The 27,487-nt window shown below is 52.4% G+C and overlaps 1 protein-coding gene across 5 annotated transcripts in view; it reads right to left on the reverse strand.

Annotated features, from left to right (window-relative positions):
* Positions 1-27,487, reverse strand: part of PTPRE (protein tyrosine phosphatase receptor type E) — a 163,234-nt gene that overhangs the window by 29,859 nt on the left and 105,888 nt on the right. For 3 of the 5 annotated variants that reach the window (XM_059901024.1, XM_059901023.1, XM_059901022.1), the window contains exons 3-6: positions 12,277-12,395; positions 4,740-4,830; positions 4,412-4,485; positions 2,253-2,389 (exon numbers count right to left, since the gene is read on the reverse strand). In XM_059901024.1, the coding sequence (XP_059757007.1) occupies positions 2,253-2,389; positions 4,412-4,485; positions 4,740-4,830; positions 12,277-12,388 (414 nt within the window). In that variant the 5' untranslated portion in view covers positions 12,389-12,395. Of the gene's footprint in view, positions 1-2,252; positions 2,390-4,411; positions 4,486-4,557; positions 4,593-4,739; positions 4,831-12,276; positions 12,396-27,487 lie in introns of those variants that run through there. The other 2 variants (XM_059901026.1, XM_059901025.1) reach the window with 1 other exon arrangement.

Raw genomic sequence — 27,487 nt, forward strand, 5'->3', positions numbered from 1 at the left:
TCAGGACAGAGGGTGAGAAAAGGGGAGGGAGAGCGTCCAGGGCCCATCTCAAGCGTGGCCACCGGTGGAGCCAAGAGCAGGCTGGTCATGGCAGCTGCGATGCTCTCAGTAGAGCCTGCCCTTCACTTGAGAGAGGAGCAAACTGGGGTCCACAGGGGGACATGCAGCTGCCCTGGGTCCCCTGGAGCCAGGACCAGGCTCCATGCTGCTGGACTCGACCCCTCGACCCTCTCTCCCGGCCCTTCCCTGAGTGGAGGCCGTGGGCAGGAGGGCAGCTGGGAAGGCTGCTCGGTGGCGGGGGTGGGGAGAGCAGAGCGAGGCACTTGCTTTGGTTGCAAAACTGAAAGGAGTACCCCAAAACCCAGGAATCAAGAAAAATCACATTCAAATTCAACATCTAAACAAATCTAAACGCAAAAAAAAAAAAAAATCCATGATAACCAAAATATCAAACTTGTAAATAACGTCAGGACCAGCAACAGTGTGGTGATAAGCCATGTCGGAGCCTGGGGCAGCAGGAAACACCAGAGTGACCCTGTCTTTATTTACAGTTGTGCTGTTTTGTTCATCATGGATTGCTTGCATTAATTTTGATTATTTTTAAAAGCTGAATGAAAATAGAATTTATCCAGATGACAGAGTGTTTTGGTGCCCCCTTCAATTTTGCACCTGGGACAAGTGCCTTACCTGCCCGACCCTCTTCCTGGGCCCTCGCTTTTGAGATGGTGGCACAGCCAGCGAGTTCTGACTCAGCCCTCCCTCGGCAAAGCCGGTCACCAGCCTCCACGTGGAGAAATACAAGTACAAGAGGAAATAGGACAAGAATGGACGTGGGGGAAATGGTCCTGTAGCTGCCAACTTGGATAGTCATTTTGAAAATGGAGAATTAACTTCTCTTGACAGGCTGAGAGACTGCAAAACAATACTGCTTGGAGCTGTCTTTCACTATGACCTAATTTCTCAAAAAAGGGGATACATTTGGAAACAATTAAAAGGAAGCAAGATAAAGGCAGGTGAGGCTTGTGTTAAAAAATAAACAAAAGCATGGGTCTAAATGTGCCATCACCCTGCCGTGCCCTCCTGGGTTGCTTCTGGATGAAAAGTCACTTGTCTGCAGCAGGAGTCATGCTGTCTTTAGATGTCACAATGGTACAACTCTTTGCTGTTTACGAAGTCAGAGCCTCATATTTGACCTGTGAGGTCATTAAGCATCCTCCCACCCCCGCCCCTTCACAGATGATGGAAGCTGTGGCTTCCAGGAGATGAACTGATGGGCCGGGCGGGGCTGCGGTGCCACAGGCAGGGGCCAGGACCAGGTGGCCCCCCCTGCTGGAAACCCGTCCTCTTTCAAGCTCAACACCAGCGCATGGCTATATACGATACGAGGAAGATGCATAAAAGAAAACTCAAAACACGATCAGGGATAAACACTGGACAGCCAAATCCGAGACAACACTTCCCGGTGTGCCTGTCTGTCTGCCTGTGCATCAAAGCATCTATAACTACCTGTCTACCTATCTATCTACCTATCTATCTATCTATCTATCTACCTATCTATCTATCTATCTATCATCTATCTATCTATCTATCTATCATCTATCCGTCTGTCTATCTAGCAGATACACAATTCATGGGACATTAAATTAAAAAATCAGCAACACAAGGGGAGGTGTCATTAATGTACATTTGCATTTTTGTTGATAGTTAGTAGGATCAGTTTGTTACCATCGGGCTGGACCAGTTGGTCAAATTCATCTTAGCTGTTGCCATCACTAAGTTCATCCAAAACAGCGGTAGCAGGACGAACACACTGACTTGGGCAGAATCAAAGGGCTGTCCAGGCAGAGCTAGTGTCCCCTCAAGGCAGCCCCTCGACGGTTTAGTTGATGTTCTGCAGGATGGTCTGGGGGCTCCTTTGCTCTCAGCGTGAAATTGTTATCCTGTGGTCCACTCAGGCCCTGGTCTTGCACATTACCGAGATAACAGTGTTTACGTCACACCTGATTTTAGAACACGGCACTCGGGGTGTCTGAGCTGGAAGGAGGTTCTGAACCTCTTCCTCGACCATCTCACCTTATAAATGGGAATGAAGGTCATCACGGCAGAAACCAGGCTTCCCTGGAACCCCGTTTTTGGGACAGTGTCTCGATGGATGCAAGCATTCTGAGCCTTTGGGCTAATTTATCCTGAAACACAACATCCCATGTCCCAGCGCCTTTCCACGTGACAAGAAAGAGGGGCCCCAAACTCACATTGAACTCCTCCCGAAACCTCTTGCAGTCATCCGCCGACCGGACCCGGATCTCCTCCTCCAGGTGCCCCACGGGGATGGGAAAGTACTTCTTGGGCCCCGAGGGGGACCTGCTAAGAAGCATCACCCTTTGCTGCTCTGTGGGATCAACAGAAATACAGGGCTTATTAGGCCATATTCCCAGATGGGTGACATTAACCAGACAGACGGACACCGTTCCTGGGGAAATGACACAGCTGGAGGGGGGTGGTCGTCTCAGATCATGAGCAGCTGAATGCAAGGTCTGTCTCTCTTTTTTTTTTTTTTTTTTTTAAATTTATTTATTTATTTATTTATTTATTTTTGGCTGTGTTGGGTCTTCGTTTCTGTGCGCGGGCTTTCTCTAGTTGCGGCGAGCGGGGGCCGCTCTTCATCGCGGTGCGCGGGCCTCTCACTGTCGCGGCCTCTCTTGTTGAAGAGCACGGGCTCCAGACGCGCAGGCTCAGTAGTTGTGGCTCACGGGCTTTGTTGCTCCACGGCATGTGGGATCCTCCCAGACCAGGGCTTGAACCCGTGTGCCCTGCATTGGCAGGCAGACTCTCAACCACTGCGCCACCAGGGAAGCCCAGTCTGTCTCTTTTAACACACCCTGATCACTCATAGTGACAGATGGACGCCCCTCTGGCTGGTGTCCCCTGCTCTTACCAACCAGAGATGCCTCCTCTTCCCAGCTCACTCACCCACCCAGCCACCCCTCCTTCCCTCCAGGCCCTGCTCCTTCCTGAAGGGATCCTGAAGGGATTCAGGTGGCTTCACACTCCAGCTCAACTGTCCAGGTTTGAAATGCAGCAGAATAACAATAGGTTTCTGGGCGCAAATTGGTAACAGGCTGGGAATCAGTTCCGGTACGAGTCTCCCGCAGCCTTGTCTTCTTTGTAACAACTAGTCCTGGTTACTCAAGCCCCATAAGCTCCAAGAGAAATAAGAGAAACCACTGCTGGTTTTTTTTTTTTTTTTCGGGGGGTGGGGGAGGGGCTGGCGGCACTGAAAAGGAGAAGGGCCAGACTTCAAGGGTGTCCCCCGGACAAACTGCTTTCACAAATTCAGAGTGAGACAGCAAGCGACATCCTGGCATGTGCTTCTCTTCCTAGGGAATGAGCTGCTGTTCTCGACAAGGTCAACACTACTTTGCTGTCACTTGCCGAAGGGCCTGTCCCCACCTGCAGAGCTGTTCTGAAGGCCAGCCAAGAACTCCCTCCAGGGCTCATTCCGCCTGAGACAGACACTCTAGGATGAGCAAGCCGCCTAACCAGTCCCAACCTCTTCCTCCCATCCGGGCTGTTGGGACATGCAGGGCAGGGAGAAGGGGACAGGAAGGTGGCGCCTGGAGGCCACGTGTCATCATGGTACCAGGGTCACGGGTCCCCCAGCACGGCAAAACTGCCCTCCCGGGTCTGGCTGGGGTCCTTTGCTGCTGATATTCTTTGTTGTGTGCCGGGTCGGTTTTGTAATTCATCTGAAGTCTGACGACACCTCTGCTCCCCCAAACCACAGGACAATCAGGCAGCAAGCTGACTGAGGAAGTTGTAGTCACCGGTGTGAACAATATTTTTAAAAGCCTCTGCCTCACATACCTCTCTTGGACATCTCAACGCATGGGAAGAAAACGAATGTGCCTTTGTAAGCAGAATTTACAAGTTAGTAGCTGAATTTGGAACCTCAAAGAAAGGTAGGAAATTCCCCCTGAGCTACTCTGAGCCTCCCTGCTAAGCACGTTGGTACATCAACCCCCTTCTTGTAGCTGATCGGAAAACTGCGGATTCCACGGGGGCCCTTTCGAGAACTGTAAATTATGAGCCCACCTGTCTCATCTTAGGACGATCTAAGACTTACTGATAAATGTTATATGTTGAAATCCTGGAAAAACAACAGGATATGAACAGTGTCTCCCCCAAAGCCACAAACTGAAATGCCTCAAACGTCTGTTTCACACCAGAGAGAAAATGACACAAGTTCTGAAACGGGGAAACTCCGGTTATAAAGGACGGCATGATACCAGGTAAAGCCAGATGAACGTCGCAAAGCCGGAGGAGTTCATCATTTAAGTGTTAAGGTGTTAGGAAGGCACGGCCCCCCCCCCGCCCCAGGCCCGGCCCGGCCCAGCCCGGCCCGGCCCCCTACCTTGCTCTTCTAGGATTCCGTTTGGCATCTTCTTGTCGTTGGAGCTGACCACTGCCTTCCTCTGCCTCCTGAACCTGAGAGACACAGACGCGTTAGGTGTCAGCACAGGGAGCTCGCCGAGAGCCCCGAGCCCCGGGGATACCCACCAGGCGAGCCGGGAGAAGCTGTCCCCGCCGCTCATGGCTGGGCCACTGCCCTGGCCCCTCGGGCCCGCCCCTGCTCTGCCCTCTGCCGCCGGGCCAGCCCCGCCGGCTCATCTGCAGCCGCGGCCTCGCGCATCATTTCCTCCCCGGCAGGTCTGGGCGAGTCAGCGCCCCGACGCTCCTACCTGAAGACGTAGGCGGCGAGGAGCAGGCACAACAGCACGGGCAGCAGCAACCAGGCGAGCAGGGGCTGCGGCGCGCCGGGGGCCGGAGGGCCTGGGGGACAGAAGCAGGTCCCCGTCGGGACTCGAGGCACGAGGGAACGCGGGGGCTGGGCACGGAAAGGTTCCCAGCGCCAGACCTCACGGCTGGCAAAGTGGCCCCCCCACCAGCCCCTCTTCCCTGATGCCAGACCCCGCTTTACAGGTCACCAATTCGTGCCCCGCCCCCCCCATCCCAGCGGTCCTTCTTCCGGGACACCAGAACCCTCCTTTACAGCTTACAAACTCCCTTCCTCAACAGTCCTTCTTCCTGGACACCAAGACCTCACTTTACAGTTTGCAAAGTAGTCACTCCCTCTCAACCCTTCTTTCTGGACACCAGAACCCCACTTAACAGTTTGCAAACTCCCTCCTTCATCTGCCCTTCTTCTTGGACACCGGAACCCCACTTTACGGTTTGCAAACTCCCTCCTTCATCTGCCCTTCTTCCTGGATACCAGAACCCTACTTTACAGTTTGCAACTCAGTCCACCATCCTGGTCCATTGGGTCCACAAAGGCCCCTCTACTTAGATGAGCAGCGTTGACACCAGGAAGAACCTGAGCTGAGGGTCTGATGACCTGACGTGTCCAAGGTCCCCTGCTGCTGGGTAGTGAAGGCCCAGACCCCCGTGTGACCTGTTTCCCCAGGTCCCGGGGCACCTGTCCCTGCCCCTAACGGGAGGTGGAGGAGGGTGGGAGTGCAGATGCCCTGCTGCTCTGTCCCAGGACAGTGGCCCGGGGTCGCGTGGTGACCCGGCCTCGCAGAGCCGTGAGCTCCCGACCTCACCCGCCCAGAGGAAAGCTGGTGCGCAGGCACCACCCGCGCTCCCCTTTCATCTGTCTTTCCTGGACCAGAAGGGCCCACATCCCTGGACCCAACGTGGCCACCCTGTGGCTGCCCAGGGCCTGGCCCGCAAGCCCGAATGCCAGGGGGCTCTGGTGGCCTGGCCGCCACCCTCAGATCCCACCCCTCCCCGAGTGCTCTGACTCAGCTCCTGTCTCCTCAGACCGCCCTGCTGCCCCCTCCTCACCAAAGTGTCCTCGCTCGCCAAGGAGGACCTCAAAGTCCCCTCGTCCTCGAAGCCCACTCAGCTCCCCGCCGGTGGATCCCAGAGGGGCTCTGTGTGCCTTTAGCACTAGGCCCTATTCTCCTGGGGTGAACAGGCCCGGGGGGGCCCGCCTTCACCCCTGTTTCAGTGGAAGCCCCTGGAAGGCACGACTGGACCGTCATCACTTTGAGTCACAGAAGCACCAGCGGGGGCTCCACAGCCCCGCAGCCCCCCGTCTTGCTCCCCTCCCCACGTATCCCAAAGGTGTGACGGGCCTCTCACCCCTGGGCCGGGAGCTCCCCGCCTGGGCCCTGCGCCGACGCCGGCACGCTGTGGGTGGTCCGTGCTTATGCTCCTAATAAACGAAGGACTGTTCCCGACCTGAGCGATGCTAGACGCAGAAGTATTACACGCTGAGGACAGTGGTGACGAGGTGACCTCAGCCGCCGTAAACCTGGCCGGCCCACGAGATGCCCTCGTTCCAGGCTGCCCCAAGGCCCCTCCCATCTGAGCTAGCGATGCCCACAGACCACTGCGGTTGCACCGGGAGGCGGGGGTGCCAGGCTGAGGGCGCTGCTTAGTCCCTCCCCGGGAGCCCCTCCCGCTCCAGACGCTCCTCCCCGACCCTGGGAGCTGACCTGCCTGTGGCCTCCCTGCCTGCAGCTCCTTGGAGCACCCCCGAACCCTGCCGGGGCCTCGGAGCAGCTCAAGCCCAGACTGATGGGGGAGACGCCTGCTACCAAGGGGCAGAGCTGGGCCCGGCCCCAGAGAGGGCCCGTCCGCTTCATAACCGCCCCTCAGCTCCATCCCTGCCCGTCCGGATGCAGCCGCAGAGCCCGGCAGGTGCCCTTCTGCTCTCCCGGGACGTCCCTTCTGTTGAACTCCCCGCTTCTGCATTTGCTCAGCTTAACCCTGGCAGTGACTGACGGGCCAGCTCGTAGGCCCGAGGGCGGGATGGGCCTAGCTGAGCGTGCAGGCCTGCCGGGAGCTTCAGGTGGGCACCGGGATCACAGACAGCCCACCCCTGGGGCCGTCAGGGGCTCCAGGGTCCAGCCTCCACTCTCATGCTGCCCGGAGTCAAGGCTGCAGTTACAGACGTGGGCCATTCCACGGCACGCCCTCAAGGAGGGGGCTGAATGACCCAAGGCCCCCAGAAAGGGGCCGTGCACCCGGACAGAAGCGATGGGCCACAGGGACAAATGTGTTCCCCTGCTCAGGGTCTCTGTCAGTTGTCAGCAGCTGCCTCTGTTCCGGAAGACAGAGGTCAGGCGGGAACAGCCAAGGACCAGCAGGCCCCATGGGGCTCAGGGAACTGGCGGGGTGTCCATGTCCTGTCTGCGGGGCTGGCCGCGTCTTAGCCCCAGCCCTCGGGGGCCAAGGAGGGGTGCACGAGACGTGCTCAGTTCTTCCAATTTACCGAAGGAAGAAATCTATATTTTCACGTAAAAATGATCTGATTTTTAAATATTGGTAAGCAATTCAACGCAAATACAATTTTGAAAGCCAATGTGGGTCAGAAAAACCCTCTGCAGGCTGGGCTGCGTTCCCGGGCACCAATGGGCTCCCGAAGGGAAGTCAGGGTGATGACTAAGAGGAAATTCGAGTCTCTTTCTGTTTTCATTTCACGTTGATGTGACTCAGACTGGGTGGGGCTGAGGGTCAGGGCTGGGGAGCAGAGGGGGGCCCTCCTGGAGGTGAGTACCCTGGTGGTCCACTCGGAGCAGCGTTCTCCCCAAATCTCCTCCAATTCTATGCAGCCAATGCTCCAAGTCAGGTGCGTATGGATGTTCGTGCAAATTTATGCCCCTGCACGCCTGAGAAGTGTGCACACGTGTGTGTCGGCTTACACGGAATCTGGTCCTGGAATTTGAAAGTCGGGGGCTGCCGTGTGAGTTCTGACCTCAGTCACGCACCTGCACACTTAAACTTGTGCGGATCGCCCGCTGTGCTGGACGGCCCTGTGAGGTGAGGGTGGGCAGCAGTGGGTGGGGAGGCCCCTTGGTTCCCCCCTCAGCCCTAAAGAGCTCTGTGTAAGGCCTTGACGAAGGGACCCCCCCTTCTGGGGTCCCCTCTTGTAGTAAGGGGGGCACTGGATGATGTTCCTCCAATGCAGACCTGCTCTGCCTTGGGGGTCCCTGGGGGAGGGAAGCGTTGGGGCAGGCAGGGGTGGGAGAGAAGAGGAGGGAGGGGAAGAAGGTGGCAGAGCAGCTGTGTTCTGGTTGGGTGGGGGGGGGGGGCGTGGGCAAGGTCCCTGCAGGACCCACTGTTTACCAGAAGAGGGCGCTTTACAAGTCTGCTCCCACCCTGTACCTTGTGCGTTTTGCTGGGTTCTGGTCTATAGGAGCAACACAGGGATCCAGGCCTGCTGCAGAATGTTCAGACCAAACACAAAACAGTCACGGGCAAGAGCCATCCCTTCTTGTTCCCAGAGTTACACGCTGTTAAACTCGTGGGGTGTATCTGCCCTGACATTTTCCCTACACGTTTACATTCATAAGCCTACAGGTTCTCTGACAACTGGCGTCCCAACTACTCTCTCATCACATCTGAGACTCCACGGATCGTAAGATGTGCTATTACTTTATGAACCACTAAGAAAGGAAAACAGATATTAAGGCACACTTCAGGATACAGTGATGTGAAATGTGGGGGAAAAAAAAAAACAGATGAAATACGGTATCTGGCAGCTCTGCGACTTGCCTTTCTCGTTGGGTGGTCTGTCTTGGAGAGTTTCAGTGTCAGCACACAGGAGCCTCTGCATTTTGTTTAACTGCCCCTTGAATTTCCACTTTTTGGATAAACCAAGATTTGGATGGACACTTAGGTTGTTTCCAACTTTTTGGCTATTACCTACAATTCTGCAGCTCATGTCGACATCTTTGTGTATCTCACAAGGGTTTCTGTAGGCGAGCTCCTGGAAGTGGACCCTTTGTATTCTGCCCACACACGTTAAACTGTAATCGAAACTGCAAATTGCCAACCTCCAATGTTTCCACCTTCTACACTCACCTAGAGTGTACGATGGAGCCTATTTCTCCCAGATATTAGTAATTCTTTTAATTTCTGTCAATCTGATAAGTAAAATAATACCATTTAAGTTTGCACTTCCCTAATTTCTAGATGGTTAGGCGTCTTTTCATGATTCACAAACATACTTAATTAGATATTCATATTTTGCCTGGTCAAATTTTTTACCATTTTCCTACTGTCTTTTTTTGTTTCTTGTTAATGTTTAGGAATCCTTCATATAATCCGGACGATAACATTTTGCTATACAATTTATAGATAGTTGCCTTCAACTACTTGTGTAAAATAATGTCTCCTGATGATTATTTAATACATTTTGTTTGGTGAGCAAATGAAATGATTTCCGGTTATTTTGGAACACACTGGCAAAGCGCTGTGATCATCCCAAATGATGCTTCATCCTTCTTTTGGGGAACAGATGAAGTTTCAAAAGGCACCCCACACGGTCGGTCAGGTGTCCTCCGGAATTCTAGGCCACAGGAGCCCATCTACTCACATAACAGGGGCCCTGAGCCAGATGATTTCCCTCTTGGAAGTGACCAGCAGCCACTGCCAAGCCTGCAGAGGCTGCAGCAGGTGACTTTCACATTCGTTCTGGTGGGCACCAGGTCACACAACCCTCCCGCTTCCTGTAAGGACACCTGACAGCCACAGCCAATTATCAGCCAAGCATTTTATTTTTAAGTGAACCCAGGAGTGGGGAGCCCGTCACCCTGACGGTGACCACAGCGCCATCTGCAGGTGCATTCACACAGCTGCAGCGTTTCTTCCCCACTTTTTGGGCAAAGGATGCTCTGCCTGGTTGGATGTTTTGTTAAATGTTCCTGCAGGTGTTGGGCACTGGGACAGCAGAGGCCAGCTCCTCTCCGCCCATCCCAGGGAAGCACTGTCCTGAGCATCCCAGGCTGCAGTGCTCCGCCTGGCTCCCAGAGGGCCGGCTTGAAACAAGGCAGCATGACGAGCGCGGTTTCTGTTTGCTGGGGCTTCTGGTCTTTCTCTTCTGTGGTTTTGAATTTCTCTGGGGTTTCAATGTGAAGAGGGCGCTGCTCAGTGCAAAAGATGGTCGGGAGCCTAGAAGGGCTCTCCTAGCTGGGGGCTTAGGTCAGCAGGGAGTCTCACTTGTCCCTGCTCTTAGGGGCTTTAGTAGGATGTTTGTCCAGGGTTAGGAAATCATGTAAAGCCCTCTGGCTGGATGGGGACTGAACTCTTGACCCCAGGCTGAATGGTGTCAACTCTAATCACCTTGGCCAACTTTTTCCTGGAGGGAAGTTGATAATTTTTGTTTTCCTGCAGGTTTGTGATGAGTTAGTTGTGAGGCTCAATTTCATGTGTCAACTTGACTGGCCACAAAGTGCCCAGATATTTGGTCAATATATCTGAATAACCTAGGTATGTCTATAGCGAGGCCATTTGAATGAGATCCAGCACTTGAGTGGGTATTCTGAGAAAAGCAGATTGCCCTCTGCACTGTGGGTTGGGCCACATCCAATCAGTTGAAGGTCCGAACAGAACAAAAAGCCAGAGCCTCCCGTGAGTAAGAGGGAATTCTTCCTGCCTGACTGCCTTCCAAGTGGGGCATCACTCCTTCTGTTTCTACAGCAGCCTGACAGTCTTCAGATGGAAACTGAAGACTGGCAGTTTCCAGACGAAGACTGGCACACTGGCTCTGCAGATTTTGGACTTACCAGCCTCTGCAATCACGTGAGCCAATTCCTCATAATAGATATAGATATAATTATATATCTTATGGATTCTGTTTCTCTGAAGAACCCTGACCGATACACCAAGTGATACCCTATCAGAGAATTCCTTGAGTTTTATGCCTGGGAGCCTTGGGGGAAGGAGGGGATGGGGATGGGGGTGGGGACCGGCAACAGGCCTGGGCGCAGAGCGGAGGCCCAGCCCCTGCTGGTCACAGGCTTCTGCTGATTCTGCCGTGGGATGGAGCTGGCAGACACAGACAGGCCTACAAGTCTACCAGGGGGGCACGGGGGTGCCCAGGAAATCCATATCAACTCCTTGGGGACCTGGAGCCCACCCAGCTGGGCCTCCCTCTGTATCAGGCACATGTCCAAGAAGGAGATACCAAAAGATACTGAACAGCCAACTCTCGGTTAAGAGTCTGGCCGGATGACCTATGACATAGTCTCCCGTTAAAAACGGCCAACGTTGAGGAGTCCTCTACACCCCAGCGTGGTTATCTCTCTTAATCCTCACAGCACTGCTAAGAAGTGGGTACTATTATCACCGCCATCTACAATCGGGGATACTGAGGCACAGAGAGGGTCAGCGACTTACTCAAGGTCACTCAGCCACTAAGCTGCAGAACTAGATGTGAACAGAGGCGGGCGACTCAGGGGCATTTGCTCTTGCATCTCTTCTCTCCCTCTCCTCCTCCTCTTTTAACTTTGCATTTTTGCATTTACATTGTTTTATTGAGGTAACATTTCCAAGCTATAAAACACACCCATTTTAAGCATACAATTCAATGCCTTTCAGTAAATTCACAGAGTTGTGCAGCCATCACCACAATCCATCACCACCACTTCTCCATCAACCCACTAAGATCCCTCCTGCCCATCTGTGGTCACTCCCCGTCCTGCGCCCAGCCCCAGGGGGGGCTGCCCCCAGGGGTCTGCCTATCCCGGGCATTTCACATACATGGAAAATACAACACGTGCTCTTCCCTGTCTGGCCACCTTGCATGTTTCTGAGATCCACCCATATCGTCTCATGTATCAGGCATTCTTTTTTCCTTTTCTCCTTTTTAACTTTCAAAGTATAAAAACAGTGAGAGACTAGAGTAACGAACCCCCATGTATCTACCTCCTGACATTCTCGGATCAACTGTGTGTGTCTGTGGCCTGCCCCGCTACTCATTCTTTTCCAAGTCACTCCTAGACATCTTGTCGCTTCAGCTGTCAATATTCAAGTATGTGTCTCTAAAAGGTACGGACTCATTTCTTAAAATAAACCTAACTACTATACCAATATCTCGCCCCGAAATATTAATTTCTTAATGAATGTCATCAACTATCACACCAGCGTTTAAATATTCCCTACTGACTCATCCATGTTTGTTCAGGGCTGGTTTGAGTTGGGTTCAGCACAACGGGGGGCCATCCTGCCCTCCGCCCCACCAAACTGACACCGACTCTCAGCCCAGGGCAGGGGTGGGAGGTTATGTCCGCTGCCTCCTGAGTGCTCAGCCTTGCTTCAGTCAAATACAGAGCAACTGCTCTCCTAGCCAGCCTGCTCTACAGGCGTGCAATGTCAGAAGCACACTTCCCACTTACCTGCCCATCACCCCGCAAGGTCATCAGGAGGAGGGGCAGTGGGCAGTGTGGGCGGGAGGGCAGGGAGGAAGAGGCGGGGGGCCCTTACCTGCGGTCGTGGAGGTCCAGTTGCTCTGCGCGGTGGTGGTCTCGTTGCCCTTGAAAGCCTTGGCGAGGGGCAGGCTAACACCGGCCAGCAGGAGCGGACACAAGGGCTCCATGGCGACCCTGGAAGAGGCAGGACGGGCTCGGAGGACTCGCCCACCACCCACCTGGGGACGGCCAGCCTCCACCGAGGCGGGAAGCTCAGGGAAGACACAGAGGACTAGGGAAGAAAAACAGTGGGCCGGGGATCGGGGTGACAGTGGGGACCCTTTGGGAGCGTGGCTTTGTCAGTCTGCGGTAGGGGGAGACGTCTCTGTACTGGCACGATTTCTACCTGCACCTGGGAAGTAGCCTCACCTTAGAACAAGCCAGGTTAGTAACTCCATAACTACCCTCAGGTTATAAAAGCTCCTGCTGTTCAGGTTACTTTCCTTTTTTGTTTGTCTGTTTCGGGAGGGAGAGAGGAGGCCAAGGACTTGGAGGTGCCAGGGGAGAATAAACTCTTAAAACATCACGAGGTCTGGGATTCTGAGAGGCAGCTTCACAGACCCTCCAAGAGGCCCGGTCACCATGACTCGAGGATTGCCAACGACGGTAACTTGTTGAACGTGTGGGAACATTTCGCTGTGCCCGTGGTGACACGGTGGAATATTTCTGTGTTGCATCACAGCAGCCCAGAGATGCATCAGCGCCCTTGGTCACGTAGCCTGTGGTCACAGGGCTGGGGGGCTGGAAGGGGGGTCCAGCCACCTGCACAGGGTCCCCCTTTGCTGTCCCTCGGCCACAACCACAACTACACCCCGGCCCTTATTCCGGGTGCCGGCCTTGAGTACCTCCTACCTGAGCTACAGGAAAAGGTCCCTCAAAATCTCCAGCCCCCGGCCGTCCACCTGTCCCGCACTCCGGAGCCTGATTAACTGTCGTGAAGCTCAGCTCAGTCCCCTGCCTCGTGAGGTGTGAACAGTGACTTGGGGATGAAGAGCTGGCGCCATGTCACTGCTCCTCTGAGCCAAGCACTTTGCCGGCAGCTTTGCTGGATCATCTCGTTTAACCTTCACGACTCCGGGCTGATGGCCTTGCATCTGGACTCTGCTCCGGTCTGAGCTCTCAGGGGAAGCAGAGGGAAGCCCCCTCCTGGAGGAGGGGCCATGGTCAGCTCATCTCTGACAGAGCCTTGGGCACCTCGGGGATGGGGGAAAGTATTTATTGGGTGGATGGGCAGACGTGCTGGGCAAACCCAGACTGCAACGCGGCTCGACACAGAAAAAGGCTCTTTCGCCCAGGAGACCTGCCGGCGGTCACCTGGGACCCCCTACCCAGCACTCTGTTTTGGCAAGACACCATAAACCCTTGGGAATCATGACAGTGACCTCTCGGTGGTATAGAAACCCCTCCCGAGGGCTCCCTGCAACTGAAGGTGGGCAGCGGCACCTGCCGGGTGGGATCTGGTGCTGATGAGGCCGGTGTGTCCTCCCTCCCGGACGCCCTCCTCCGTTTCCATCCACAAGCCCTTTCCACAGTCAGCCTGGGCGCCCGGCCCTACAGATGGCACTTTCCTGCAAGAAGCCTCCCTCGGGAATACGAACGGACCAAAGCCAAGAAACACTTGTAATTAGAGAAGGCTCTGAATGAACACAAAAAAACCCAATCATTCTCCAGCAATCACCACTATTAAAATGAAACCATTCTGAGCACATTATGACAATTATCCCAGAACAACTACCACAGTCACGATCAACACTTTCAGTTCCTTCTTTTTTGTTTCCAAAATATATTTTAGATTTACAAAGTGAGCCATACATGCAAAATAGCTCTTGTTCTGTGAGCACCTACTGTGTGCTAGAACCTTTCTATGGGTATCACCCTCACAGAAATCCCTCCAGGGCTGAGAAACTGAGGTCCCACGGGGGAACTGGTCCATATCCAGTCCAGAGGAAACGCAGGAGTCACTATTCCAATCCTGGGCCACTGGAGACAAAAGCCCTCAACCCCTGACAGGCACTCTGCATACACTGCATTAAAAAATTGTTATTAAGCACCGTTATGATACTCTGAATATACGGATAAAGAAGATGTAGTACATATGTACAATGGAATAGTACTCCTTTTTAGAAGGAAATAATGCCATTTGCAGAAACATGGATGGCTCTAGAGATTATCATATTAAGTAAGCCAGACAGAGAAAGACAGATATCACATGATATCACTTATATGTAGAATCTAACAAAATGATACAGATGAACTTATTACAAAAGAGAAACAGACTCACAGACATAAAAAAACAAACTCATGGTTCCCAAAGGGGATAGTGGAGGTGGGGAGGGATAAATTAGGAATTTGGGATTAGCAGATACATACCACTATATGTAAAACAGGTAAACAACAAGGACCTCCTGTATAGCACAGGGAACTCTACCCAATATCTTGTAATATCCTATAATGGAAAAGGATCTGAAAAAAGTGTATGTAAAATATATAAATATACTATACATAAAACTGAATCTCATATATATAAGAATATATATATATATAACTGAATCACTTTGCTGTACTTTGCTGTACACTTGAAACTAACACAATATTGTAAATTAACTATACTTCAATAAAAATGAGAAAAGGAAATGAGATCACTAAAAAAATATATTTGAGTAAATTGTAGTGTAATTGATTAGAAAGTATTAATTGGTTTAATACAACCCAGAGAGGCAGAATTCCTAGGTGGAACATTTTTGTCTCCCGTGCATTAATTTAAAAACCCTCCTTTCCAAATGTTCAACGATCTAAAGGGAGGCCAGACAAGACCAGCTTATCAGGAATCAGACACCATGAGGTCTGCAAGGGCCTCCTGAAGCAGCAGGTGATTTGCCCAGTGTGACCAGCTGAGGGCACTAAACGTTGCAGAATTCAAACCCAGCCCACCACCTGGAGTCCCTTAATCTTAGCACTTAAGAGGCCAATGACAACTTGCCAGTCCCTGGCCGTTCACCCTCAAAGGGTCTGCACAAGCTACCTGATAAACACAGACACGAATCAGTACAAAAATAATGCTTCAAACAGTAATGAAATATATACTGAGTTTGATTTGTATTTAATCAGTGCTTGTGTGCTCTCCGAATGTGAAGTACTGTGGGGCATGAAGCACACTGCTCTCCAAAACTGAGATTATCAAAACAGATTATTTCCAAAAAAGCAGACTTAATTTTCACACCCTTCAAAAGTCAGCCAGCTATACATTTGATTAAAATTGTCTTTTTTTAAACCCCATTTGATGCCTTTTTAATACCATTCTTTAGGAAATGGCTCTGGGGCAGGCAGCCCGCTTGGTCCTGGAGATGCAAAGATGAATACAGTCCTGTGCCTGCCCTAAAGCAGCTCCCCTGAGCTGGAAGGACGACTGGGAAACAGCTACCCCTAAGACACCCACTCCCACGCTCCGGAGACGTGTGGCCACAGCACCAAGGAAGGAAGATGGGGGCAGTGATTCACCTGGGAGGTCACCAAGGGTCCCCAGAGGTGGAGGGCTAAGCGGTCCCTCCAGGACACAGAGGGGACGGACAGAGGCTTGAGGGAGACGACAGCACGACCTACTGTCCAGACAGTGGACGGTTTGTTCTGCTGGACCTCTGGTATGTGAAGGTAGCAGGGATGAGCAAGGCAGAAAGATGGGGCTGAGTTGAGAAAGCCCCTTGAGTGCCATGGTAAAGCATTTGGTTTGGTGTTAAAGGCTCATTTTCCATCAACAACATAGACTATCAGAGTTCCCTCACAGTCCGGTGGTTAGGACTCAGTGCTTTCACTGTTGGGGCCCAGGTTCAATCTGTGGTTGGGGAACTAAGATCCCACAAGCCTTGAGGTGCAGCCAAAAATAAATAAATAACCCCCCCCAAACCAAAACAAACCTCCCCCCCAAAACCCACATTATTAGAACCACTGGGGGCATTAAACAAAGATGCCAATTCCTGGGCCTAACTCCAGATTCCAGATGTTTGAAATCCAAATATATGGGCAGTGATGGGTTTTACATAGACTGAAGCTGAAAACCTTGGCTCTGAGCAATGAACCGCCATGAAAGTTTCGAGTGAGCACTGGAAGCCATCAGGAGCCACTGCTAAGATGGGGGGGGAAGGGGGGGTGATTTAGCCTTTGCTGCCCCAGGATGGTCCTGGAGCATGGGCTTCACCTGGGAGCTGGTTAGGAATGCAGGATCCCAGGTCCCACCCAGACCTCTCACCCTCTCGGAAGGTCCCTAGGTGGTTCCTATGTGCGTTACAATTTGAGATGTGCTGGTCTAGGCAACAGATGGGGCAGGTCTGGACTAAAGCAGGACCATGGGAAAGGAAGGGAGGCGGGATGTGAGGGGGGTTTCAAGGGTGGAATCCACGTTGATGGTAATCAGCTAGATGTGGTGAAGAGTGGGGTGTCAGAGGTACTGGGATTTCCATCTTGGGAGGTGGATGGGAGGGGACATCCTTCATCAGCTGAACGGGGGAGTGGGGTTCCGCTTTGGGGGGCTCCTATGACGTGTGACAGGCTAGCTGAGCTTCTGAGATAAAGTTCCTCACCCACCCTCACCGAAATCCCAAGGGAAATGTCCTGCTGTCCTTGCAGTGGGACGACAAGTTGTATTTCAGGGGGCTATGGGCCATTCTAGTGGAGACCACCAAGAGGAGGGGGGTCTGGGGCTTGGCTGGAAGGGAGGGGTGGGCTTGAGTTCACTCCAAGGGTAAGTGGGAGGGAGACAGGTGAGGATGGGGTGCTTGGCTTAGGGATGGGAAGGGGAGCTGGGTGTGAGACTGGGCAGTGGCAGCGGGGGGACAGAAGGAGGACAGAAGCAGATGGAGGTGGAACCAGAGCAGGAGAGGGCTTCTCCTGCCCCCTGCCCACTCCCCCCAGCCCTTGCTCACAAGCTTCCCCTCACGCGTGACCCCCTCTCTCCTTTTCCTTGACTTGTCCCATCAGCTTCTGAGGTCCAGCAAGTCTGAGACCGACGCTTGCTCCCTGGGGTCATACCACCCGGTGTGAGTTACAGTCATCTGGGTGTTGGGTGTCCCAAGCAGACCGGGTGCTGTCCCAGCCACCCCAGGCGATTGGGATCTTCAGCGCTTTGAGGGCTGGCGCCTTCCCTGAGCCGGTGTCTTTGAGGAGGGGCTGCTGGCTGACCCCTCCTGCCCAGCGGGGCCTGGAAGTGCCCTTTCCAAGTAGCCCTGGGTGTCCTGGCAGACCAAACCAGACTGCCCCCTGCTTCCCCAAGAGGGTAGTGTTTTCCTTCTGCAGCTCCAGCCCCTCCCAGGTGGTTCTTCTGTTCTCGATTACCTTGATAAAACAGACGAGGCTCCTTCACAAAGGAGCAGATGAGGATTTGGGAGCCATCATGCTGGAGATTTAAAGCCATCGCACTTAGAGCCCTCAGAATGGGCGCCCTGTAAATTCTCATCCAAATCAGGACCCTTTTGAGAGTGAAGGAGGGGCTAAAACAACTAAAGCTAGACGCTTTCTAAAATAATTATTGAAGAGCATTTTGGTCTTACTAAAATGGGAAACTATTAAGGAGTTCTGTTCAAAAACTATTTTTAAAACTTAAGAAAAAATTCTAGATGACAAAATTAACGTATCAATGCACATTACAGCAATATTTGGGGGGGAAAACCTTTTTATATTATCTCTATGAAAATAAAATAAGAACATGAACAGAATATTTATTCTCAGTACATATTCACCTGCTCCAATAAATTTCTTAGCCTTGTCTGTCCTTCGTATGTTTCACTTTTTAATATATTCTTCAATATCCTTAATATTTACATTTCTTCATGAAATTGCCTGTAATTTTTTTCAAAATAGCATCTTGTGAGCTCTCATCACTTAATTTGTTTATCCCTTCCTTGCTTTTGTAGGAATAAATTTTAATGTCTTCCTGTTCATAAACTATGTTTTCAATACTTGTAATTCTATAAGAGTCTCAAAGCTGAGAGTTTTTGGTTTGGTTTTGTTCTGCGGTTGTGTTTTTTGGTGTTCTATTTGTTGATGGCTACTATTAACTATTTCCAACTAATTTATAACAGAATGAAGCCAACATTTAGGGCCTCATTTAGAGAAAAGTTCACCATCTTTGGACACTCAGATTGATTTACAAAGTAATTCTTTGACGGCCTAAACATTTCTGAAATCTGATGCTGAATAGAGAAGGGAAAATGCACGCTATAAGCCGAAGTTAGTTTAGAAAATTCAACAGCGGCTTCATTACCGTACATTTTTCGTTCAGTTACCCTTGTAGCTATCACCATTTATAAAGTCTGACATCTACAGCTTCTATTTTAACTGACAGAACAGCCAGTTGGTTTGGACACAATTATAAATTATTTGTACACCACAATCAATTCTGAGGGTGATACACTTACCACAAACATTTATATTATCCTACAAAACAAATAACTGTATCACAGATGTTGAATTCTTTCATCAAATTTGCAGTAACATCAGCAATCACATCAGGTGCTTATCTTTGACGGAGCCAATTTTCAAGTTGTGGTTGGATTCCGTGAAATGGAAAAACCACAGAACTAAGATTGGAATTAACTGATTTTCTGTTTGAAAATCACTATTTGACAATGACTCTGATCTCAAACTGGCCTCGTTTGATGGTTTGTGAGGTTCGTCTGCTATGGGAGCATTAACACCTATCACTTCACCTTCGGTAAGTGCACAATGACACTTGGAGCTGAAAACAGGCAAAATGAACGAAGAAGAGCCGTTTGATCTGAATGAAAAGTCACGCTTTGCAGAGCATTATGCCCTGCATCTTCCATCCACCATCCTCAGGCACAGAGTTCCTAAAACAGCTGCTAAGTAGATGCTGATGCAGCAGTGCCTTGGGACTCAGTGAAAGGATGGTGATAAATGGGTCTCCACTGACCCTCCACTCAGGAGTATGGACGACAGAGAAGGTGGCCAATTCCAAGGGCCGGGTGACCCCCGCTGGGTGAACCTCGGACCACGCTGCTTCCACCCACCTGGGATGAGACGTGGAGATGCCCAAAGACGGGGAGGGGTGGACTAAACCTCGGTGGCTAGGTTTACACACACGTTTGATTTCAAAGGCATGAGTTTACTGGCTGGTTGCGTGAACCCCGTAGACCTGCAACGATCTGTTGGGTTGATTATTTGTTCATTCGTTCTTTCCTCTTTCAGCGATATTTACCGAGTCGACTGTTTGCCAAAGTCTGGAGAGACAACAGAACAAAGCGAGCACCGCCTTCCCTCCCTCAGAGCTCGTGTTTCAGCAGGAGACAGGAAATAACTAAATAATGACAATGCAACTCTGACGTGCCACGAGGGGGCCACACACGGTGAGGTGGCAGCACCTGGCGGGGACACCTACCCTGTCCAGGGAGGTCTGAAAAGCCGCGTGGGGAGAGGGGTGTCTTCTCAATGAGGAGTCAACCGGTCCACGGTGGGGAGTGGGAGGAGGAAGCAGGGGGGCAGCAGGAGCCAGGGGGCCCCCCATGCACAGAACGTGGTCCTTAGGAAGCCCCAGGACCTGCCAAGGGTAAGGAAGACCGAGGGTCTCTCCTGGCAACGCTGAGGATGGTTACCTTAAAGACATCCAGGAAAAGCTTTCCAGCAGGACTGCAGTAAAGCTCACTCCATGGGGCAGAATGACTCCTGCCCCAGGGCTTCCTGAAGGCGGAGCTGCTCTCATGAGTGTGTCCATCTGGCACAGGGGAGATGCTCAGGGAACGTGGTGGAAGGAAATAAACCCCTGAGGCAAAGCACAGCAGGCTCCTGCCCATCATCTACTGGGACTGAAGGCCCAGCTGTGTTTAGTGTCTCTGTCTCTGTATCTCTGTTGCTCTCACCCTCTCTCTTTCTCTCCTCTCCCGCCCCCACCCGAATGAAGGTCTTTGCCAGGCCACTTCACCTCTCTGATCTTCCTTCCCAATCAGTAAAATAAGAGGATCCAACGAGATAATAACTGTGAGTGAATCTTGTGAACTCATCAGCCTGGGCCGGTTATTAGAACTACCGGGGCACCACGCGTGCCGCAGGGAGACTTTAAACTCAGCAAAGTGACTGCTGGTATTTACCGAGAAGACCTCCTCCCCATAACTCCCCCTGGAAGCAGCCAGGGCCGTGGGCACAGCCTGGGGCGGGGGAAGCAGCTGCTATTTCCACGGCTGAGCCTGCCGGCCCGGAGCCCGGATGCTCACTCACTCTGTGGTCCTCGTCAAGAAGGTCTGCGCCTCGTCCATCCCTTCCGTTTGTCTCCTGTGGAGGTCGTGCCCTCCTGGGATGGTCTGTGTCGAGGGAGATAAGCTCCCTGTTGTCCCACAAAAGAACCATTTCTCTGCAAACAAGCTTCCGAAGCAGCTTGGACAGATCCGGTTGTTGCCACGCTGATGTCCAGGAACCACCAATGCACGTAGGTGGGGCAAGGCGCCGGCAGCCCCTGAGCCCAAGTGCGGGCGCCCAGCCCGGCTGTGCAGGGGCCTTAGCCAGCCCATAATCAGAGTCCAAAGTCGGCCCCAAGCCGGACACACGACCTCTCTCCCTTGTCCCCCTCGGCTTTAGTGACGGGTCCCTCAGCTGTGCTGGGAGCTGCCGGCCAGGAGCAGAAGGGGTGCGAGGTTCCTCCAGCTAGGCACAGCCCACGCCCCTTGTCACCTGCCCAGGCGGGGCAGAGCCAGGGCCAAGGGCACTGTGTCCCCTGCTCCCCAATCTGTCCTGGGGAACGCCGGTCACAGTGACCTTCAGAGGCAGCTGGAGAAGGAGAAGACGGAAGAGCTCAGGGTGGGCAACTCCGCCTGGGCAGGCGGTGGGCTCAGGTCCTGGGGTGGCAGCGTGTGTGCCCTCCTGGGGCGAGGCTTCCGGGCTCCGCAGAAACCCTGCCACCGGCCCGGAGGCAGGCAGAGCTGCGCAGATCCTTTATCTAACTGCAGACAAAAACGGCCCCTCACCTCCCCTGAGCCTGAACACCGCGGCTTAGAATGTCTGCCACGCCCCCTCTCAGGTGACCCCAAACTGCTTTACAGACCCTTCAAGGCCACCTGTGCACAAGGCGCGGCGGGTTGTATGCGCGGATGGAGAGTTTCACACGCTCCCAGGCCTGCAGTTCTGCACACGCTGCCCGCACCCTTCCCGGCTAGGGAGCACAGCGAAGGCCAGGAGGACGAGACTTCTGCCTGCTGACAAATCCCGAGGGCAGAGAGGCAGCTTCAACCAGGATGATCACACATGGGACCTCAATGATCCCAGAAAACCAACAAGCACTGCTGTTCACCTACAGTCGGGGTTACCGCGTGACACCCGTGGCGAGCAGGTCGGTGAGAGGTGAACCTGGGGCTCCGGGCACCCCTCCAGCCCTCAGGCCCCTGAGAAAGGACTGTGCTTGGAAAACAGCTGCCAGGAGCACAGACAGACAGCGGGTTTCCTCAACTGCTCGCCTGGGAAACAGACAGGGCAGGGCAGCACCAATTTTCTGAAATCACCCCTAATAAGACAAGTCAAGCCCTTTCTGCCTGCCGGGCACAGAGCTGAGCCCCTCCCAGCCTCCTGATACAGCCTTGAGGAAGCAGGGACCACTACGAGCCTTGGGGCCTTGATTATCTAGGTGTCTAGTACCTGATCCCACCACACCTGTTTTCTAGAAAATCAGGACAATATTACCCACGGGGCAAAATTATTACTTTTCTATGCATTGGGGAAGAATAAAAAGAAGAAGAAAGATGTATTCTCACGGTAAAGGAGAAACAAACCCAGACCTTTCCCAAGCTTCAGGGGTGAATATACTTACACGGATGAGAGATTTCAATAACAATTGTAAGACCCCCTTAAGCAGTAAAATGTGCAGACTTAGCAAGTTTCCCCTGTAACCACAGCCATCCTGCCTTTTCAGAGAAGACTTTGCTTGTTAAAAAGGAAAAGATGCAAAAGAGTGCTTTTTATCATAGCTGGTGAAGGTTGGAACTTAATTGCTTTTGGACAAAAGCAACTGCACAGGTCTAAGTGTCAAACCATTGAAACATCATTAAAAGGAGACTAGCAAAGAAGCCCATGTGTTAGGAGAGAAAAAGGGGAAAGACAGCCAGGGGGAAATGGAGGAGGCGAGCCTGGGCAGTTCGGCCAGGCAGGGCCTGCGTCGCCCATCGTGTCCCCCAGGGTCCCCTCGTCTGAGCCTCCCCTGACAGCCGCCCAGAGAGGCGGGCGCCACCTCTGCCTTGGACAGACAAGGACAGGGAGGTCAGAGGGTGAGCTGCTGGTCACCACCCAGGCTGTCAGGGCAGAGAGCACTGGGGGAATGAGGGTGCCCCGTCTGCAGCCTGAGGCACGTCCTGGGCTCAGCGAATCCCCAAGACAAGAGAACTAGAGAACTCAGCTCAAGGAGAGGCTGGGTCCTGAGTGAGAGGATGCAGCTTGGGGAGACAGGTGTGAGGAAAGCAGATGTCACAGCCACTGTTAGGTGACATTACCTGGCCTCGGAATAATGGATACCATAGTCTTTTTCCAAATTTGAGGCCATGAGTTCTCAATCCATTAGGAAAAATGGCCCTTCCGCAGAGCTAACTAAATTCTCTTCCTTTTAATTGAGGGAAATATTGATACAATAAAATCAGCTGATGTAATAGCATCTGAAAATGTATCTTGCTGTTCAATGACAAAGTGATATATTTAGGAGACAAAGTGCTGCTTGCTTTTAGGAGCAAAAGGGGCCTCTCTGCTCTCCACTATTGAAGGTTTGCTTCAAGCTCACCAAGGTCCACGGGTCTTACAAAGAAAAGTAGATCCTGAAAACTGGGAGCAATGAGCACGTCGATCTATTGTCCAAACTTTCTGCGTGGTTATTTTTCATCACTATCCTCAGAGAAATGACTGGAGGGACTTTGAGAGTTCTCACCTCAGAGAGAAGATGAGCCATGTGTTTAATTCAGGGACAAGTGAGTCCTCGAAATGGAGCCCGGATGGACAGGTGTGGGTCAGCCCTCAGACACGGCCCCATTGGCTCCGGGCTTGGGCCACGTGTGCTGTCTCTGAGGTTCTCCGGGGCTCTCTGCTGTCTGGCAGGAAGGTCTGAGCTAGAGCCATCCTGGACCAGTGGGGGTGAGAAGTGAGGGCAGCTCCTCGGGTCTGTGCAGCCTCTCACCTCCCAAGGCCTCGGCGGCCGGCCTGGAGGGCAGCTTACAGCGTCCCAACCAGGCCGGTTCTAACCACAAACGGCGGAGACATGAAGACACTCGGTGTGTGGGAAACAGCGGGGCCAGAAACAGCCGGAAAGGAAGGTGCCCTCCCCTGTGAACACCAAGGGGACAGGCCCAGGCTGGCCATCCCAGCTCCCGGAGGCCTTCAGTCCCCACGCCCGGCGCGGGACTCTGGCGCTTGCCCGCTCCCACGGGGCGCACACGCTCCGCTCCGTGTACCGCACGGCACGCGGGGCTCGGCTTTCCTCCCCGCAGGGCTCTGCCTCCCCACTTCCCTGCGCTCCCGAAGGGCAGCTTCCAAAGTGTAAAGATGCGCTCTGAGGCTGCGGGCAGCGTGGGCAGGTGAGAGGTTTGTAGCAGGTGCAGGGAGGTGGCGCTGGAGATGCTGAGTTGCAAAAGGTGTGTGCAGGGCTGCGGGCACCCTGCTGCCTGGGGTGCCCCCTGTCACTAAGGCTACAGCAAAGCAGTCTGCCGACCTTTCCACCCTTGGGAGTTTTGGGGGCTTGCTTTGCCGGGGCCCCTCGTTTCCCACCCCTGTCTGTAGACACACACCCACCTGCAGCCCATTCATGCCCAACCCAGAGTTCACGATTTACCACCACTGGGGAAGCCCAGAGAACTCACGGCCACAGGGCAGGTGAGAGGCACCCCCCGCAGGCCGGCATCCTCCAAATCCACGCAGAGTGCAAATGTTGCCGTGAGTGGGACATTCCACAGCAGAGGGACAGCAGGCCGGCCGCAACGCAGCAACTTACTTTTACATATTTTATTTGCGAGGCCCTTTGGCTAAATGATGGGTCCGGTATGATGAGTAATTCAGGGCCGCTGGGACTGCTAGTCATGAGCAGGGAGTGATACAGCCACGCTGGGTGGTTTCCAGGTTTAAGAGCCTTGGACACGGGAGAGGAGAGGGTCCTGATGTCTCTGTGGAGCTCGGTGTGTCTGGAAGGCAGCAGCATGCAGGCAAGAAATGGGAAGGATCATGCACATGCACACATGCACAGAACGACATGCACATGCACACATGCACAGAACGACTGGAGAAATACCTGGGAAGTAGGGTTGCCAGATAAAACACGCAGCACCCAGATATCAGTATGTCCCAAATATTTCACCGGGATACTTATACTGAGACTCATCCGCTGTTTATTGGGAACTCAGATTTCGCTGGGCTTCCTTCGGCTGTTTTTAATTTGCTGTATCTGGTTCCCCTACCAGAGGGTGTCAGGGTCGTGGTCTGTAACTCGCTGGAAGGAGGGGAGTACAGCCCAGAGAACAGAGAGGAGCTCTATGGAGAAAGTGACCTTGGGGAGGAGCTGGCTTGGAGGAGGGGCGGGACAGCGCCTTCAGGGTCAAGTTTGCAGCCCTGTGGACCCCCCGGCAGGTGATGTCCATCAGGCAGGTGTCACGCTCCGAGGGAGCTCTGGCTGGAGGTGGAGCTTGGGAGCTGCCAGCAGGCAGGTGACCTTGGCAATGGCTGAAGGACCTGAGAAAAGCAAAAGTGAAAGAAGAAATGGGGCATGGAGTGAACGCTGGGACCACTGATGCCTAGAGGCTCCTGGAGAAAAGAAAGTCATACAGACTAGGAAGGAAGAGTCAGACAGATCTGGGAGAAGCAGGGGGTGGGCAGAGGAGGGGCCGATCGCTGTGAGGCCGTGGGAACCGGCAGGGCTGGCCCCCCCAAGGCCCCAAGACCTGCCTGCCATGGGGCGCAAGTCCTTCCTCCGTGGTAGCTGTGACCGGGCAGGGCTGTTGACGTCCTTTCTCCTCCAGTGGTCATGGCAATGGAGATTTCCACGTGTCCAGTTTGGGAGTTAGTCTGCCGTGACACTGACTTTCACTCTCCTTTAGAAAACTACAGCACAAGCTCAGATCATTCACCTAACGGGTCAGATTGTCCAGATTCTGGGTCTCACTGAAGTCCTGGCAATTCAGACCCTTCCAGACATGGGGCCGGAAACTCCACTACACCAATGCTAGTGATGAACATGGTCACGAGTAAGTGGATCTCTGGCCAGTCCTTGGTCCTGAGCTCCCTTGGCCCAGGCCAGGCAGACGCAGACAAGGGCAGCCCCAGACTCTCAGCTGAGATTCCCTGGGAATGTGGGCGTTTTCCCAGCAGAACTGGGAGTTTTGTTACAAACATCGCAGGCTTGGTTTGAGGACTGTCTAAAGTAAAAGTCTCAACACGAAATCCTTTCTGTTTAATAAAGTCAGTAGAATTTAACATGGTGATTGGACTTGGATCTTTAGCCATTCAACTTTTTCCTAAAAAGTAGGTATTTGTCCTCCATGGCAGGGCAGAGGGTACATGACATTTAGTTTAATCTCTCTCTTGTCCTCGTGTCACGTTCTTCTTCTCTTGTGTCCATGAGATTGGGGGCTCAAAGGAGACCAGGTGTGCAGGAGCCGCCTGTAAATGGGCACGGATTGCTCAGGTACACAGGGCGAGGCTGCGTGCAGGGGCTCAGGTCTGCAGGGAACGTGCAGGCACAGGGCGCAGAGGACCCGGCTTCCACGCCCAAGTTGGCGCCTGTAAACTGAGCTTTACATGATTCGAGAACAAGACTTGATTTGTTGGATGAATGGGTACATTCTGGAAGAAGAGGGTGTACAGTGTAGGGGAATACGAGCCCTGGAAGTTCAACCTCTGCCCAAATTTGACTGGTCTCTTGGAAACTTTAAGTTATTAGATTCAGGGGGAGAAAGCAGGTGGCTGTGGACGGATGTCTCAGTTTACTTGTCTGTAAAGTGGGGCAATAAACCTACTGTTACTCCATCCTCAGCTGGCCGTGTGCTGAGCTTACCTCCTTATAGTGCGAGGCTTAGAACCTGGAGAAGGCACTTCCCGGAGCAAAGCAGGGGCCTGTCAAAGGAACAGACGGAGGATCCCAAGCAAAGTGTCCGCACTGGGAATTCCACCAAATCTACTACCGCTGATGCTGACACAGCAACAGAGAGTGGCAGCTGCTCTTCAAGGAATTCAGGAAGTCCATTACGTCTAAGAGTAAAAGGTCCTTTATAACTCATCTCTGTGCTTTATTTTATACGCACTGCTGAAGACCTGTGTGCACACTTGTGGATTATATGCTGAAATGGATTTCATCAAAGAACTCTGAAAAATCACAAGGACGACGTAAAGCCCCTGTGTATCTGAACCTCTCATGTACTGGTCCACACTGAATTCCCTGCCTGACCAACTGAACAGGGCCTGATACTTGGGGCAGATCAGCACAGCGAGGGGCTGAGGACATGACAGCACTCTCCCCGGGCCACAAGGAAGGACCCGTAAGAACACAGGCGTGTCTGTAAGTCTGTTAGGGGATAATTTCAATTTCCTACAGAAGTTGCAAGTTCCAATTATGCAACGTGCCCTCTTGAAGATGAAGAAAAAGTGAAGAGCTTCTTCTGTAAGAATTAAGTTTTTCTCCATCACAGTAGAGACAACAGAATGACAGATAACTAAAGATCCAAGGAAGCTTCTCCAAAGCACATTTTCACCGACCCCAAAGCTGTACTTGAATGTGTTTAAACACCAACGAGCCCACCGACCAGTCATCTACTAGAGAACATGAAACTTACCATGTTTCCACAGTTGGGGCCAAATAAGAGAGGAGTGAAGTACGAATAGACTTTTATTGCGTAAGATTTTTTCCCTATTGAAAAGAAAACCATCCTTCTTATTATCATAAAAGAACAAAGGAAGAAACCCCTGAAAAGCTCTAAGTGTAACTCTTCATCCTGAGTGGCAGTTACGTAACACCAGAGATGACAGACGAAGGTTCTGCTGCCTCACCTCAAATATTGTGAACAATGTCTCACAATCAACTGTTCGTGAGCTTCACAAATTACCAATAATTAATTTTTCCTACACTTGCAGTAGCGGATTGTCATTTCACAGAAGATACAACATCATTGAATCCTTTCTTCCTTAAAAATTACCACCTCAGCAGTGACAAGACAGTTCTGTTGGAATAGTCTTTAGATCTCACCAAAACCAACCAAATTATTATTGCAGAATAACTA

This window comes from Balaenoptera ricei, chromosome 16 (genome assembly GCF_028023285.1).
Source record: "Balaenoptera ricei isolate mBalRic1 chromosome 16, mBalRic1.hap2, whole genome shotgun sequence".
Taxonomy (NCBI): Eukaryota; Metazoa; Chordata; class Mammalia; order Artiodactyla; family Balaenopteridae; genus Balaenoptera; species Balaenoptera ricei.